General features: G+C 41.5%; 1 protein-coding gene across 4 annotated transcripts in view; it reads left to right on the plus strand.

Moving 5' to 3' along the window:
• The first annotated feature begins 83 nt into the window (after nt 1–83).
• Nucleotides 84–18,063, plus strand: part of ERBB4 (v-erb-b2 avian erythroblastic leukemia viral oncogene homolog 4) — a 1,418,810-nt gene continuing 1,400,830 nt past the window's right edge. For 3 of the 4 annotated variants that reach the window (XM_006891927.1, XM_006891929.1, XM_006891928.1), the window contains exon 1: nt 90–198. In XM_006891927.1, coding sequence (XP_006891989.1) covers nt 117–198 — 82 coding nt within the window. In that variant the 5' untranslated portion in view covers nt 90–116. Of the gene's footprint in view, nt 199–18,063 lie in introns of all 4 variants that reach the window. The other variant, XM_006891926.1, reaches the window with a different exon arrangement.

Consider the following 18,063-nt stretch of genomic DNA (forward strand, 5'->3'; position numbering starts at 1 on the left):
GCCAGCCCCTCGCGCCCCCACGCGCGCCCGGGCCGAGGGCGCTCCTCTGCGTGCCAGGAAGGGGATATGCCATTTGGACATGTAATTGGCAGCACGGGATCTGAGACTTCCAAAAAATGAAGCTGGCGGCGGGACTGTGGGTCTGGGGCAGCCTTCTAGTGGCGGCGGGGACCGTCCAGCGCAGCGCTTCTCAGTCAGGTGGGTCGCGGTTCCTGGTTGTCGCGCTCCAGTTGCGGAACCTGCCGCCGCTGGTCCGGCTGCCTCTCGGTCTCTCTCGCCCCCTTGTTCCAACCTGAGACCTCCACCCCCAGGCGCCGAGAAAACCATCTACGGGGTCCCTTGGGGCTGCTAGTCGCCCCTCTTTCCGCCCCTAAACTTATTTATCATCTGTGTGTGTTGTGTGTTTGTTTTATTTATCGTGCAAAACCTCATTGCGCCTCCGTCCCTCTTTAGCTCGCCTTCTTTCTCGCGCGTTTTCACGCACCCTAAGCGGGATCCCTCTGGTTGCGCCTCTCCCCTGAGGTGAGAGACCCAAGTGCCGGCTCCGGGGAGACTCGCCTCCGCGATCTCGGCCCTGAGAGGGGAGAAGTCAGGGGGTCGCGCACCAGCGCGGTGGCGGAGGGGGCCGAGGTCCCCGGGCGGCCCCTGGCAGCCCTCCTGAGCGGTGGAAGGGGAGCTCTGGGAGCAGCTTTGCACCTGTGTGCGTGTGTGTGTGTGTCTTGGGGCGCTGCGCCCCGGGTCTCCGAGCCTCGCTGGGTCAGACCTAACAACCGTCCAGCCGGGGCAGCTGGAGAGCAGCGGGCGCGTCAGGGCCGGGGGCCCCGGAGCTTGGAGGGTCGGTGGCCGGCGCCCGGGAGCCCGTGCCCGGTTGGCGTGAGGGCCGCCGCTTTGCCAGCCTGACCTCTTCGTAAAGAGCCTGGCGCTCGGGAGGCGGCTGCTGCGCTTGGCCCGGGGAAGAGTTCTTCCTGTAGTTCAACTTGCTATTGGCCGGAGTCCCTCCAACTTCTCTGTTTACAGCCGGCGGGGCTGCAGAGCTGGCCCGCCGCGCGAATCCATTTAACCCCGCGGCGTGCGCGGCCACTGTTTGCTGGGCAGCTGGAGCCCCTGAGAACCCCCATGACGGCCCAGGGCTCCCCAAACCTGGGAAAGGCGCAGCGGGGTGCTGGCGCTCCCGGCAGGCGGGACTGCTGACAGCACCTGCCGGGAGAGAGGGAGCGCAAAGTTTCTGACACTTGAGCTTTCCAGGGGATGACAGTGGGACAGGAAGGGAGGTTGGGGTGAACCGGTGGCCGAGCGGGGTGAAGGGGGCTTTCTGGAGAGCGGGGGAGATTTCCGGAGCCGTCCGGGGCTGGCCACGGGAGCGTGGGAGGCGGCGTGAGGAGATAAAGCTTCCGGGAAAGGCGGCAGCGAGAGCTTTAGGCCCCGGAGCGTGTCCTTCTGACCTCACTGCGAAAAGCAAGGCGCGCACCGGTTTGTCCCCGCTCCGCCCCCCGGGCTCGCTCCCCACCAGTTCCAGTCATCGAGGCTTTCCAGACGACCTACGGATGGCACACGCGCACCGCCGGGGCTGGCCGTCTGCGCCCTCCCCCTTGCTCCGAAATTCTTCATGCATACCCGGTCCTGCCACCTCCGGAATCACACCAAGGCTGCTGGAGATTCCAGGCGGCCTCTTGGATACATCCCTTTTTATTTCCCGCCCCACGCCACAACCCCTTCGTATCTCCCCTTAAGGGGATGATTATGCACGTTGACCCATTCAGACGCCTTTGCCACTGCCCCGCAAGCTCCACAGAGAGGAATGTGGACGGAGCGACCTACTGGGGGCTCCTCTGGTGCAGCTGCAGAGGCGGGGGTGGGGGGGGGCGCCTCCAGTCCGCAGCATTTTTGTATTAATTGTGAGGTTCAGGGGCTGAGCTATGCCGAAAAGCCCTTTTCAGAATTTCTGCAAGGAATGTAATCCAAATTAGTTCTGCAGCTGTCCAGAGACACCAGCTCGCGCCCCTCACTCCTCTCCTCTCCCTTCCCAGGGGCGAAGTGTCAGACCCACGAGTGAGCCCAGAGAGCGCCAGGATTAGCGTCTCATTGTTGTTCCTTGTGTGACTGTACTTGAAATTCTGGGGGCACAAAGGCGAGACTCACTGGTTCAAAAGACAGAGTGATGTAGATGAAAGGGCCACACAAAGAGAGCTCCTGGGTGCATCCTTGGTGTAATTGCAACATGCATACTAAGGTGATCCTTTGGAAATGGGAAATGTCCTCAGGGACTTGGTTTTTCATGCTCCGTGCAGCCCGACCCTGTCGCACCTGGCAGAGAAAGTTCAACTGGTTTGAATGGCGTGCTATTATAAAACCAAGTTACTGTCTGGAAGGTGACAGAGGCTTGTCGCTAGTATGTGTGTGGCTGGGTCTTCCCCAGTCTCCCTTCTCACGGTTAACAGTCAGGAGCAGTTTTGGCGGAGTTTGTTTTGGTCCAAATGAGAAATTAAGTGCGGATAAGTAAACTAAGCTGCCAGAGGGCGACAAGATGTTGAGTGAATTGCTTTTAGATGAAACAAATTAAGGAAACGAGGGAAGACAATCTGCTTCTCGCATTATTAGACACGCTTGGAGTTCAGGGGAAAGTGGCATATTTTTGAAATGCTAATTTCTTAAGAAGCAGAAGGAATGCACCTTATTTACTGCTCTGTGTGAACAGAATAAAAATATTGGGGAGATCATATTGTATGGATTCAGAAATATTTCTTACAAGTCATCGCAGCTCAAGACTTATTTTTTTTTTCTCTTCTTTTGTTTGAAAACCATAATCAGCTTGAGAGATGATTGGTAATTCTGCAGGACTGTCTTATTTCCAGTGATTCATTTTATCGAAAACTATTAAACAAAGGCCCTTTAGAGGGCGATTATAAAACCTTTAGAAGCTAAAGGAATGATTCCAAAATTTCAGTGTTCCACACGTGATTAAAATTTGTCAGCTTTGTATGAAATAAAACACACGGTTATTGAAGTTAATGCTCTCTCATACCTTGCTAAGTGGGACACACAAGTTCACTTTTCATATTTTAAAGTAACTTAGCCTTGAATTTTTATTTTATAAAAGTTCACATATTGTCCTCACATATTGAAGATCTATCATGATTTGCCTGAACCAAATTGCTTTTTACATTTAAAACAGTAAACTTTATTTAGATGCCCATAAAAGTTATTAAATATATCTTTTAAAAAAATCATATCCGCCAGCCCTCTCTACCATACGTGTTGACTCTGAGCACACTTTGGGTATAGGATTCCTTTATTTTACTTTTTGGTTTTGAAATTGTTTAGTTGTACTGGGGAGTCTCATTAGAGGAAGGTATTTTTAATTTTTTTATAATACTTTTAAATACGTGAATACTTGCTAGTGTAACTTCCAATCACTTGGAAGTGCTTTAACTCTAGGCTTTTACACAACTGAATGATTGGGTCATGATTTCTTGTCTCCTAATGATTTCCTCTTGAATTCAATTGCCTTTATTGATTTTAATCTTGCATAGATGGAAAGTAAAATTTTGTTGAAATCAAGGAACTACTGGCTTACATATATACACTTTCACTTACTCACTGGAAATATGTCTTAATTAAGAAAATAAATTAGACTCTTTACCAGACATGCACTTCATGGAAGATTTATATATTTTTCACTCTTTCTTGAACATAGTACATTTGCATTGGCTGATTTTTACAGTTCGCATTTATTTGAGAGAAAAAAAAAGCATATTTCCTTTTTAAAATAGATTCAGATATTTAGTATTCATGAGCTTTCTTTCTTTTGATTCTTAAATAGAAGTGCTATTTATCATGTGTCTGATGCACTCACCCTTTGTGGTACTATAGATTCTTTCCTCACATCCTGTTACTTATTGAGTTTATAGACGTGCAACTATCGTGCAACTATCTTTCTCTTTCCATTACTGAGTGTATTCTTTGTGTGTGTGTGTCCTAGCAGACTGCCACTCAGTCAGGGAAGGAGTCTTCTGAATCAGTTTTCATTCCTTCTTGCTGATAAATCTGACATGGCTGGATGGCTGGACCTCACAGGCCATTCCATTGCTCAGATTTATTCCTGCAAGAAAATAAAAAGGCATCGATCCAGAATGGCTAGCACATCTCTAAAGCTGTGACTCCAAGGCCAGACCTTTCCACAGAGAAGTCCTCTTTTCCTCCTTCTCCCCTTCTTTCCTTTCCCCAAGGAGAAAGGGTGGACTCCTACCTTTATGAAATATCGGGGTACACGGTTGTGTGCTGTTGTATCTTCTGAAGGATATATATATGAAGATGCTCTGAAACTTGATAATTAGAGTCATTTTAAAATTAATGGCTATGTAGGGTGCACATTTTAAATATATTAAATTAGGATGCCTTAAGCATTGCAGTGCTTTAAAGACATGCTATTTTTCTATTATTTTAGGGCACTTATTAAGAAAATTTAACATGCATTTTAAAGTTTAAGTGAGACTATTTTCCTTTGTTCTCCTGCTATTGTATATAGGTGTGTGATTTTTAAGTACCTAATCCATAAATGAAGTGTATGATAGGAAAAAGGGCATTTTGTTACTTGCAAATTTGAGAGGACTTTCTGTTTGATACTATTTTTTTGGAAGATACTACTTTATAGTGATATATATGATTATATTGTGATTTGCTAATACACTCCCAAAACTACAGGTATTTTTTTTTAAATGTCCAGCACAAAGCACTATTATTTTTCATAGTAATCTATTGACAGTGTTCTGAAAAGTAGACTTACTCATATTGGAAACTTTTCTCCAATTATGTCATTTTGAAATGTTCTACTACGTTCCATTTGATCATATGTAATCACATTGAATCTTTTCTAAAATGGAAATGTAAATATTGGACAATGGTAATAAAACTTTATTTAGCATGGTTTCTCTTATAGCTAGCTATTTACTGACTGGAATTCAAATTTTTTAATGAAGAATATTATGTTCATCCTCCCTTTTGTTTAAATAAACTAACAACAACAACAACACCAAAACAAATCCTGCAACTGTAGCACTTTTCCTCCTTTGAAGAAGACACTAACTTTCCATTTTAGGGTTAAGAATGAGACCTGACATAGGTAGTTTTAATCAGGACTTTTACATCTGAGTGAGTGTCTTCAGTGTCCCCATAATATATTGGGAAATACCATTTGCTTATGACTTAAGTTGTCTGGTATACCTTGGATGACTGGGGTGCAGGGACTGAATGCACCATTTTCTTTATTTCTCACCTCTGCACCAATTTTCCACTGTGATGTGACCTTAGTGTATTTGGTGATACTTCCCAACAAGAAGGCAAATGTATTTGATGTAACTAACTGGTATGTTGAACATTAATAAGTGTAATAGTGTAAATTTTCTAGCAGAGTATCTAGGAACTAATAACCTAGTGATGGCCTGGTGGGGAAGGAGTTGGCCTGCCAGTCCAAAGGCAAGTGTGCCAAACTTGCCAGATGCTGCGTAGGAGACAGATGGACAGTCTCCATCCATCCAAATGACAGCCTAGGAAAACCTGTTGGAGAGTCAGCTGTGAGTTTGTTCTGACTCCACGGCATGAGCTGTTGGTGAATTTTTAAGCTAAGAGACCGGTCCTTAGAGAGGGACATCATGCTTGGGAGGGTGGAGGAACAGTGCAGGCGAGGAAGACCCTCTATGAGGTGGATTAATTCAGTGACTGGGATAATTGGGATGGGAGTGTCAGAGACAGTGCGATTGGCACAGGACAGAGCGGAGTTTAGGGCTGCTGTACATAGGGTCACTATGAGTCGCAAGCGACTCTACGGCACATAACAACAACAACAACAAGAACAAGAACTAGATTAAGCACAGAAGACCACAGTGAAGGGGAATCAGCGTTGACTTGTAGGGAATGTCCATCCAGTTTCTGGTGCTCTAAATCTCTATTTGGGGAGACTGGCCATTTTTCTTCTGTAGAGTGGCTGGCAGGTTTGAACCACTGATCTTCTGTGTTAGGCCGCCAGGCTTCCTGTGGAAAGTGGAAGAGCACCTTTGATGTGACAGAAAGATGTTCCCAGCTCAGAAATTTGTATTTTGTGGCTCATTCTCACAAAGATGCCTTTTCAGAATTGCTTTATGGTTTGCTTATAGATTTCATCTTACGTGACATTTTCTGAGTTGCTAATTCTGACATATTTATTACATATGGTGACTTTTCTTCGATATTGTAATCAAGGTTTAAAAGAATTTTCTTCTTTTTATATTTGACATAAGAACTAGTACTTTTATTTAGACTATTTCAAGAGGTAAGAGAGCTCTCATTTTTATCGTATGGAAGTAAAATATGTTTGTGGGGCTTTTACTTATAATGTGCTTTTTCACATATGTAGTAATTGCTTTCTAATGATTTAAAATAAGTGATTGGTCTTCACATTGTTGGTTTGCACAACTGTAGGAGGCAGCAAACCACATGGAATTTAATAGGAAGAGAACTTGCTTGGGCTTTGTTCAAAGAAGCAAGTAATTTGGGTTCCGGTTATTCACTAAATTATTCGTGATCCTGAGCGAGCTCCTTGCTTCTGTGTTTCAACTTCATTACCTGTGTAGGTAAAAGTGAGAGCTAAATTATTTATCTCTTGAATCTTTGTAATGATTCTGTTAGACAGAGAAATGAATGCTTAGACTGAACAAAATCTGTTGGTTTCAATTGTGTTTTATAATTATTTCATAGTATGCTCAGTTTATATAAGTGAACCTCTTTATTTTTAAGTGAATTCCATGCATAGCTCTAGTGTCTAAAATAAATAGAAGACTATAGAGAGCTGCTTTTGTTAGAGCTTCAGTGAGAAGCCTGCTTTGTGTTCCCCTGCCTTTGGTATTCCAACTTTCTTCCCACTCAAACTTCTGCTCTCCTGTGATGGCTTCACCGAGTCCTCGCTCTGCTTACAAGCCACCATTCTAATCCAGGTCTCTGTTTATAAGTGAGGGAATTGGGGACATAAAGAATATAGGCGACTTAGTGGTAGCTCCTGATGCTCCTATGATTTTTACATGCACAAAAGTACTTCAAAAGTTAGAGACAGTTAAAATATATTATCCAGAAAAGATTGTGTTATTTTAAAAGAGCATATCAAAATTGAAGTGCAAACAAGTGGTTTGAGTCCACAGGCCCAATTATAGTTAACATGTGGTCATCATCATCTTCAGTCTCTATTTAGAAGGTATATACTGATTGCATTTAATACTTAAGATTGCGGTGGTTATGTACCATCTAGTTGGAACCAACTTATAGCTTAAACCCTCCAGCAGGTTTTCACCGACTGTCTGTTAAATGAGAGGAGGTTGCCCATCTTTTCCCCACACAGCCACTGATGGATTCAAACCACACACCTTCAGAGTGTCAGCGTAATTCCTTATCACTGCGTCACCAGAACTCCCAAGTAAGATTAGGGAAATGAAACTTTCATAAGAGGTAGTTCTGTGAATTGTTATGTGCCATTGAGCCAGAAATGACTCGTAGACAGTGTTAAATATCGTTTTCAGAGGCTGTAAATCACATGAGAGGAATATCCCCATTCCCCCACTCTGCAAACCCCCACCCACCCCAGAGAACAACTGGTAGATTCGAACCGTACCTCTTTGGTTTGGCAGTGTAACTCTTTACCACTTTCTCATCAGAGTTCCTAGAATGGTGAAAAGTAGACCTACTCTGGTTAGGAACATCAGAATGTAGATATGAAACTTAAAGAGGAGGTCACACTCTTATCTGTATGCAGTAGTATCTTCAAGAGTGCTTTTACCTGGAATTTTATGAAGATGACAAGTAAGTAGAGAATTTTATCCCCCCTCTCCTTTATAAGTAATATGCATGCTTAAATACAATGAATTATGACAAATCGTAGTTTCTCCACATTAAGTTAAATGGCAAATACATGGGAATACTTCAGATTCATCCAGGCCCATCTTTGTATTCATATTTTGTACCATCTTTGTTGGGTTCTTGTTTATCTTTAGGACTTAAGAAGCTGTGCTGTAGTTCTGAAGGCACAGGTTTGAATCCACCAGTTGTTCCACAGGAGAAAGACGACCAGTCTCCTCCTATGTGATTAACTACCTCTGCAGTCCTACTGGGTGATCAGCTGTCAGTCGGTTCTTACTCCATGGTACACAACAACAACAACTGCAAGAACAGTCAGCTTCTCTCGAGAGTTCTGTTGGTATAGTGCATAGTGAGTTACACTGCTATTTGAACGGAGTAGTGAGTGAGTCTGTAGAGAATGATAGGCTACCTTTGTCATTTACAATCTTGGAAATCCAGTAAAAGGGCAGTTGTGAGTCAAGCTGACTTGAGGACAGTGAAACAAAGAGTGAACTTCCTTCTACAAAATGCTGCCTCTGGGCGTATGACTTGTTGATCTCCCTTTGACTTTCTCTGGGTTGGGTCTGAGTTCCCTCAGGTACCTTTCTGAGTCACAAGCAGCGTTCTCTAGTGCCTCTGTGTCAGAAGGGATGTTTGAAACTCGTGTTGGCAGGAGTCGTCACTTCCTGTTAAGAATATGAAATAGAAATGGACCCTTGTAAAACATTAACATAGACACCATGAAACTTACTGTGCCATCTCATTAAATACCTCCCTTGAGAAGCAGCTCAAGATAATTTCTGCTAATCATGTTATTTCCAATATTGTAAGGGTTACTGTAGCAAATTAAACACCAATAAAGACATGCAAGACTCAGTTTCCTAATCCTAGGAATGAAGAGGAATGAGGGCTCTTAGAAACATTTCTATACATTTCATTTGGAATATCATCTTAAGGCTGTTTAAAGAGAAGAAAATGAACAAGGCAATAAATACCAGTTTATTTGTCAAAAATGATCAGACTTGTAAACAGTTTCATCTGCTGTTTATTACTCTTTTGATATTGACCTAAATCTAGCCCCTTGTATGTTTGGTGTGTGTGGAAAGCTAGGTGTGAAGTGTTTAGGATACACTTGGGAGAAAGAGCCTGCCTCTACTGAAGGCATCCTGTCAAATTAGGAGTGAAAGATAAATGGTTAGAGATTGTCCAGACTCTGTGGCAATATCTTGTGTAGCTACAGCGTGAGCACTAAGTTGTACAGTCCTCTATGTCAGGGATGGGTCCCAGTCACTGGCAGTAGGATGCCTAATAGAGGTCACAGATGGCAGTGATTTTCTTGCTTCAGGCAAACTCTGCTTTTACTAAAATCATTCTTTGTCATTATTTCCTATTCTTCCCTGTAGGCTTAGAGAATATGAGTTTCTTTCTGTAGGGACCTATGAAAACCAAATAAAAGTAAAACAGAATAATATTTCTTTTAGACACATACTTTCAATTTCAGGAGGACCTTTTGTCTGGTCATTTTTGTCTAGAACTAGAGCAGTTAAATTTTGTTGTGGGGTTTTTTAGAAAATCAGAGACATGGCTTGTTGAAATCGACTTTCCTAAGTTTTCTCCAACCTTTCTAGTCCTTCATAATTGAAACCAAAGCCATTGCAAGATCCTTTGTATTGGAATCCTTCCTCAATATCCTCTTATCTCCAAGACCTCCTTCATGTCACTGCCAGATGACCATTCCTAATAGAATACTTTTATTATCCTCATTTCTATTCAGAAAACTTCAATGGATTCTAATTGCTAAAGTTCAAAGCAAGCGAAAATATTCTCCAATTTCCTTTTCCATCCTGCCTTCTACTTCCTGAAGATGCACTGTGTCTTAGGACTAGGCTGACCTCATCCATCATCTTTCTCTCTTATTGTTGTTGGCAGGAATTGACTCTTCGCTGGTCCTTCAGTGGGTTTTCCCATTGGGACATAAATTAAACATGACAGAGGCTGCAAAATACAGATTGCCTCTCTTTCTCCTTTGGAGCTGCTGGTGGATTCATACTGCGGGCAGCTGGGATGGTAGCACAACTTCTTAACCATTAGGCCACCAGAGCTCCCTCATTCTGTAACTATAGCTACTGCAATAACTAAGTTTTCCTTTTACTGACCGCTTTCTCTAGAATTCATGGTTTACCTGGTGCCTCTGTGTGTCCGAACTTTTCAGTTTTGTAAGTTCTGCTTTAAATCATAATTCCTCAAATGTTTCTTCCTTCGTTAACTACACAGTCTACATCTGCACTACACAATTTGTCTGGAATTTTCAAACTATACTATATTTTAACTTTTTAAGTGCAAAGTTGTTGTTGTTGTTGTGTGTGTGTGTGTGTGTGTGTGTGTGTGTGTGTGTTTAAGCCACTTCAGGAACTATTATGGTGCCAAATACAGAGTAAGAACTTTAAAAAAAATATGTTTGAAGTGAAAGAATAGCACACATTTGCTGACACAGTTCTTAGCTCATTCATGAATGCTTATTATTTGTAATTAAAGCATATAGTGTGCAAAGTCGGCTGTTCTTAAACATAATTATCCCACTCTTAATAGAAATTAGGCATGTTTGCCCTGGGAATTTCTTTGGTTGCTTTCTTGAGCTACCTAGGACATTTCTTTCAGTGGAGTGTATCCAAGACTATATCATTTGTCCCCATTCCCATTTTTAGAATCTGCTCATAATATGGTGCAGAATATTCCTGTTGGTTTAATTTTCTGTTGGCAAATTAAGTATATGGGAACACTATTATTTTATTTCCCTATGTTTTATGTAGCCATTCTAATGCTGTAGAATTCCTAGATGGTACTGTTAATGTACTCAGACACTAATTGAAGAGTTGTCACTCAGAGCAGAGGTACTTCCAAAGAAACGTCTGAGTATTTACTTTCCAAACCGGAGACATTTCAAATGCTATTGAGCACATTCGTACTTGGATATGTGATTTTTCTGATTCAGAACCAATGAGTTGATAACTGCTTTAGTCCAATTCTATTTCTTGTTTATCTTCTTTAAAATCACTTTAAGCAGTAGACATTTATTGACTATCAGTAACTGTAAGTTCAGAACCATGTTAGGAGTTGTGGACAGTGTATGATAAGCCTGAGGTACCAACTTTCTTCTTCTCTTAAAGAAGTGTTTTTACTGTTGTTTTGCTGTTGTCATCAAGTTAATTCCAATTCATAGCAACCTCTAATGACAGACTGGAACTGTGCCAGACAAGACCAGTAAAACACAATATGAAAAATATGTTATTAAGTAATTTTCTAAACCTTTGAAAGGAACATTTGCCTAGAGATAAATGCTAATAATTGATTTATGAAAAAGGGTTTCCAGACAGAATCTGGCTTTTTCTGTTTTTAGATATATGTGATAATACAACATCATTATAACTAAAATTTTGTAGGATGTTAAAATAGAAAACTCGGCATATGGCTGCCATTTATAAAGGGTCCTTAAAATGAAGCACTTTCAGCATAAATGAGCTTAGAGGTGACTGGGATTCTCTTGGCTGTGCTTTTAGATGATTCACCCTGCGTTCTGAAAATGGGTGAAATAATTAGCATATTGATAGAATTAGATTCTACCAGTAAAAGCACTGTTCTGGACATTTCTTATTTCTAGGTGAACAGATTCCAAGAAGCTAACAACACTCCTAATCAGATAAACAAACACCTCACGCCCATTGAGGAAGTTCAGACACATGATGATTTTTCCATCTGTTTTCCAAAGCTCTTGAGTCTTTACAGGAGTCGCCTGCCTATCTTTCTTCAGTGAGTTGACTGGTGGGTTTGAACATATAACCTTTACATTAGCATTGTAATGTGTTACATACTCCACTATGAGGGTTCCTTTATAGTTAGTCCTCCTTTTTGTTTCTCTCATTGCCTTCAGGATGGAACCACCTTGTAGCTGGCCCTCCACAGGGTTTTTGAGGCTATAATTGCCATTGAGGAAGTTCAGACACATAATGGCTTTCCATCAGGTTTCCAAAACTCCAAGTCTTTACAGGAAGAGATTACTCATCTTTCTCCCAAAAAGCCCTGGTGAATTCAAACCTCTAGAAAAGCTTGGCCTTTGGATTAACAGTCTAATTCTCTGCACGCTACATACACTACCAGAGCTTCCTACGAGTGAAAGTGGTTTGCAAAGTTATTTGACAGAATAAAAATTGGGCATGGACATGTTGTTGTCCATCTTAGAGTTGAGAGTGAGCCACCCTCTAGGGGGTTTTCAGAGGTCACAAAATTGCATGGGACTTGATCGCCCACTTCTGTTCCATGGAGCAGCTGGTGGATTCGACATTAGCTCTCTGTCTAAACTTCTTTTAGAACTTTGCAAATCTTGGTCCATGTGAACAAGTACGTTTGTTTCTAAGAGAAGATCATTTATTGTTGGGAGAAAATGGACATAAAACCTGTGATACTCATGCAAATGTGATGCTGTGAAAAGCCAGGAATCTATATCATAACAGCCATTTTTGAAGACCTCTCAAGACATATCTGTGATGGTATTTTCTAGGACAGTGACCTCTAGTTGTAACCAAAGTGTTCTAACGATATTTGTTAGCCCTTGTCGTGGCTCAAGAATATGCAGTCCCCAGTATAGAGAATGATTCTCACTGTAGAGAATGATCCTTACACTCCAGAACTGTTCATTTCTGGTGGTGCTTTGAAGGTTACACTTTTTTCCTCCCAGGTAGTTTTTTCCTTGATTAAATCAACTCGGCTATGACTAATTTTAATCCAGGCACCTGTTTGTTTTCTTGAAGTAACAATTTTCAAATGAATCATAGAATATTGTCTTTTACACAGTTCTATAGTTAGTAATGGTTGAGTGTGATTTAAAAAGAATATTTCCGGTTTTTCTAAATAAGGGCTACGTGATAAAGACTCTAGCTTTTGAAATGCAGCCCCCTTAATTTTTAATCATTTGTAATTTAGGAAAAGGAGCCCTGGGGGCCTCATCCCTAGGATGTTGTACTGCTAATACAAAGGTTGTCCCTCCCTGGCAGTTTGGCTCTGTGGGAGAAGATTGAGCAGTCACCTCCCCTGGGATATACAGTCTCTGAAAACCTGCTGGAGGGTCCCCTGTGAGTAGGCTTAGGCTCAGTGGCAATGAGGAGGATTTTGTTATTTAGAAAAGCCATTTTAAACTTACATCCTCCTGAGTATTGTAAAGGTGACTATTTTAAAATACAATAGGCATTATTACTAGCTGTGAATGAAACAATGCATCAAAATTAAAATCAGTGGTTAGAGAGAATAGGTTGTTGGTGATATTTTTAACAAATATATTAACACATTTAAGAAATGAGAAACTGATTGTTATTTCAAGTCAGCTAAACAGTTAATAACATTTCACAATTGTTGTTAACTTCAAATTTATCAGCCCATTGTCCCTGGTGATAGATCAAAACCTCTAAAAGTGTACTCGGAATAAATGGAAACTGAAGTGATTGGTATGCAGATATTATTCTTTAGTGGCATTTTTCTTTCTTCTTTTTTTTTTCCTTTTTAAGTACAAGATGAAAATTGAAAGTATAAAAAGCTTTGAGATGAATTTAAATAAGGCAAAATATTTTACACAACTATTGGGGAAAGGCACATTCATAATTTTTCAGTACATACTATATTGCCGTGACCAGAATTAGCACAGCATAAGCCAGGGAAGGAGATAAGACAAGGAGAATGGCATGCAACTAATTCTGCTTAGCAAATTTAGATCTGATATATGCTATTTCACTCCTACAAACTGACTCAGTCACTCTTTGAAAAGCACAGATGAGGTTTGTCTCCCATAGTTTAAATATTTTCACTCAATATTTAGACGCTATATGAAAATAAACTTTGGTAAGTATGCTATTTCTCAGCAGTGGGATGGGCACTGTGAAGGTAGGTGCATTTTTTCTTTTTAAAAAAAAAGCGCAAAGAAAAAAATTACAGTTGTTTTTGGTCTCAGAAAATAAAATATGTCAAATCATTCGAAGTAAGTTTTTTCCTAGGTGCAGTGAGTACTTGATATTTCAAGAACTTGACTATATTTGTAATTGAACTGTTGTTGTTATGTGCCATTGAGTCATTTGCGACTCATAGTGACCCTATGTAAAAGAGCCCTAAACGCCATTCTGTCCTGTGCCAACCTCGCCGTCTCAAACACATTCATTCCTACCACTCCACAGAATTGATCCTTCTCCTCGAGGGTCTTCCTCTCCTGCACCATCCCTCCACTCTCCCAAATATGATGTCCTTCTCCAAGGACTTGTCCCTCCTTGCAACATGCCCAAAGTATGTCAGAAGAAGCTTCAGAATCCTTGACTCTAGGGAACATTCTGGTTTCACCCTCCCCGGGACAAACCTGTTTGTTCTCCTAGCAGTCCATGGTATATTCAACACTCTTCTCCAGCACCACAACTCAAAGGCATCAATTCTCTTTCTATCATCCCTATTCACTGTCCAACTCTCCGATGCATAGCACGTGATTGCAAAGACTATAGCCTGGATCGGGTGCACCTTAGTCTCCAGCCTGACGTCGTTGCACTTTAGTACTCTTGAGCAGTCCCTCACAGCTGACTTTCTCAATGCAATTCATCTCCTGATTTCCTGGCTGCTGTTACCAAGAGTGTTGACTGTGGAACCAAGTAAATGAAAACTGTTAACTATCTCAATCTCTTCACTATCCATACTGATGCTGCCAATTGGCCCAGTGGTGAGAATCTTTGTTTTCTTGATATTGAGCTTCAGTCCATATTGAAGACTGCAGTCCTTGACCTTCTGCAGCAAGTGCTTCAGGTCCTCCTCAGTTTCAGTGAGCAGGGTTGTGTAATCTGCATAACGCAGGTTTGTTGATAATTCTTCCACCAATCCTGATGCCACATTTCTCCTCGTACAGCCCAGCGTCTCGGATGATCTGTTCTGCATACAGATTAAAAAGGTATGGAGACAAAATACATCCCTGACGGACCCCTTTCTTGATTTTGAACCATCCAGTGTCTCCCTGCTCTGTTCTAATAACCCCTTGTCCTCTAGTTAGAACTGACTCACAGCTGATCTTCAAGCTTTCAGAGGCTATAAATTGCATGGGAGGAGATGACCCATCTTTCTCCCCCAGAGCAATTGGTTGATCCAAACCACCGGAGAGGTGTCACTTCAGTGTAGCTTTCAAATCCCAAATCTTGGTCTGTGTGTAAAGGTACCGTCATCTAGTGCGTAGTTTGATTTCTAAGAGAAAGTGATCCACTTGCATGAGAAGGTTACAAAACCTATGAAACTTGATTGAAATGTGATTTTATAAAAAAAAACCCCTAAATTTCTACATTGATACCCATATTTGAAGATATGTCAAGACATATTCTTGAGGGTGTTTTCTAGGAAAATGAACTGTACGGTAGCCAAAATGTTGTTGTTTTATATAGGAGCTTATCCTGACTCAAATACATTCTCCAGTAATCAAGCTTACTCTAGAGAATGATTCTTACACTTGTAAATTGTCCGTTTCATTGTATTTCTGGTTGCTATTTCATGGTTAGGTTTGTCCCTCTAGACAGCTTCTTCCTTGATTAAAGTCGATGGTAATTATAATATATGCTGATATAGGACAAGAAGCTGTCACTTTGAAGACGTCCTTACTTTAATACTAGGGAGTGCTAGTGGTCTAGTAATTAAGGAAATGGGCTGCCAAACTAAAGGCAGGCAGTTCAAATCCACCAGCAGCTCTATGGGAGAAAGATAAGTAGCCTCTTCCTGTGCTGTTTTTAGTTTCTGGAAAATCACTGGGAGGACAGCTATGAGTCAGTTCTAACTTATTGCTTTTGATACTAAGTGTCAAATGTTTCCTAGTGCCTTCCACTAAAATATAGGAAAATGTTGTTGTTGCTGTTAGGTGCCTTGAGGTCCACCCTGTGAACAAAAGATCAAAAGATCTGAACCCTGTTCCATCCTGCACCATCTTCACACTTCCTGACACACAAGAGCCCACTGCAGAGGTCACCATGTCTGTCCACCTGGTTGAGGGTCTTCCTCTCCTTTCCTACATCATGTTGTTCACGGAATAGCCCCTCCTAGCAACACGCCCAAAGTATGTGAGGCCAAGCTGCATCATTCTTGCTTCCAAAGAGCTCTCTGGCTGCATCCTCTCCAAGATGTATGAACATAAATTTAATTATGAACTTTAAAAAAAAAATTATGAACTTTTAACATAATTTTTTAAAAGAGAATGGCACAGTATTTAATTTGATATATGCTGGGAATATTGGGACTTTCATATGATTTTTTTTTAAAACATATAGGCTCTTATATTAGGATATGAGAGACAAAATATATTAAGGACAAAATCTATTGTAAGGACTAATATTCAATCACTGGTGGTGCAGTCCATAGGGAATTGTGCTGCTAATCTCTGGTAGTTTGAAGCCACCAGTGTCCCAGAGGCAAAAGATGAGCAGTCTCTTCCCATGCAGGATGCAGCCTCCCAGAACTCACAGGAGGGTTAGCTGTGTGCTGATTCTGACTTTGATGGCATGAGTGTTTTAGTTTATTTGATTAATGTAGACCTAGCAACTCTAAAAATTATTTCTGCTGTTGTGTCTCGTCAAGTTGGAACCGACCCATAGCTGACCCTCTGGTGGGTTTTCAGAGGGAGTTAATCACATGGCAGGAGATTGTTCACCATTCTCCCACGGAACAGCTGGCGGATTTGAACTGTGTGCCTTTGGGATTACAATGCAGCATCTAATACTAGGCCGCCAGAGCATGATACTGAAGTAAATTTCCAACTGACTGGATTGCCTGGGTCCCTTTTCTGAAATTTTCCCCCAGACTTTCCAGTCAAGCAACTGAAGAACAAGATGGGGGAGGGAGGGAGGAGCAAGATGACACAGTAGTGGGCCCTCAGGTCTTCACTCTGACCCGTGCTGTGATCCCTCATGGCAGGCCCTTGCTGTTGCAGTTCTAAATACTTGGACAGTTAGGCTCACTTATAATAAGACTTTGGCTTGATGTGTTTTAAAAAAAATAATAAAAAGTGTGAATACTCTCAAACTAACTTTGTCACAATTATGTAGTAACCACTCTGAGGAATGCATGTATCTATATTAGGTGTACCCCAGCATAGATGCCTTTTTATATGACTGACAGTTAAAAAAAGAAATGCCTTAACAATGATAAGAATATTCACGTCCAAATCTCCAAGGGGACACTTTCTTGGACGTGCAGAATCATATGATAATTCTGTATTTAAGAATTTGAAGAATTTACGGACTATTTTCCAAAGGAACTGTGCCATTTTACGTGTCCAGTAGCAAAAAATGAGGGTTTATAACAGCTTTATTCATGAAGGCAGAAAGGTAAAAACAGCCCAGGGGTTAATCAGTGAATGAATGTGTAAGGATTGTCTGTTTATGCAGTGTACTATAATTGGCCATAACAATAAATGAAGTACTTATATGTATTGTTGTTGTTGTTATTTGCCATCGAGTCGCTTGCAACTCATAGTGACCATATGTACAAGAGCCCTGAAACCTGCTCTATGCTGTGCCAACCTTGCTGTCTCCAACACACCTCCTCCCACTACCCCAATCACTGAATTGATCCATCTCATCGAGGGTCTTCCTCTCCTGTGCTGTCCCTCCCACCTCCCAAGCATGACATCCTTATCCAAGGACTGGTCCCTCTTTACAACATGCCCAAAGTATGTCAGACGAAGCTTCAGAATCTTTAAGAAGCCTGGCTTCACCCTCTCCAGAACAAACCTGTTTGTTCTCCTAGCAGTCCATGGTATATTCAACACTCTTCTCCAGCACCACAGCTCAAAAGGCATCAATTCTCTTTCTGTCATCCCTAGTCACTGTCCAACTCTCTGATGCATAGCACTATAACATGAATTTACCTTGAAAAGGTAAGAAGTCAAATAAGCCACTTTCTGAAGACCACACATTCTATTCACATGAAAGTATGGAAATGGGAACTCTTTAGAGACAGATGATTGAGATTAGGGAATGTTATAGATGTAAGAGTGAGGTTTCTTTTTGAGATGATAAAAATTGGCTGTGGTGCTGGGTCCACATATCTGTGACTGTACTAAAAGGACATTGAATCTTAACACTTTGAGTAAACCATATGGTATGTGAGTTATACAATCAATAAAATGTTTTGTTTTGGTGTCTTTTTTTTTTT

This window comes from Elephantulus edwardii, unplaced genomic scaffold (genome assembly GCF_000299155.1).
Source record: "Elephantulus edwardii isolate Elephantulus edwardi_28Jun2011 unplaced genomic scaffold, EleEdw1.0 scaffold00106, whole genome shotgun sequence".
Classification (NCBI taxonomy): domain Eukaryota; kingdom Metazoa; phylum Chordata; class Mammalia; order Macroscelidea; family Macroscelididae; genus Elephantulus; species Elephantulus edwardii.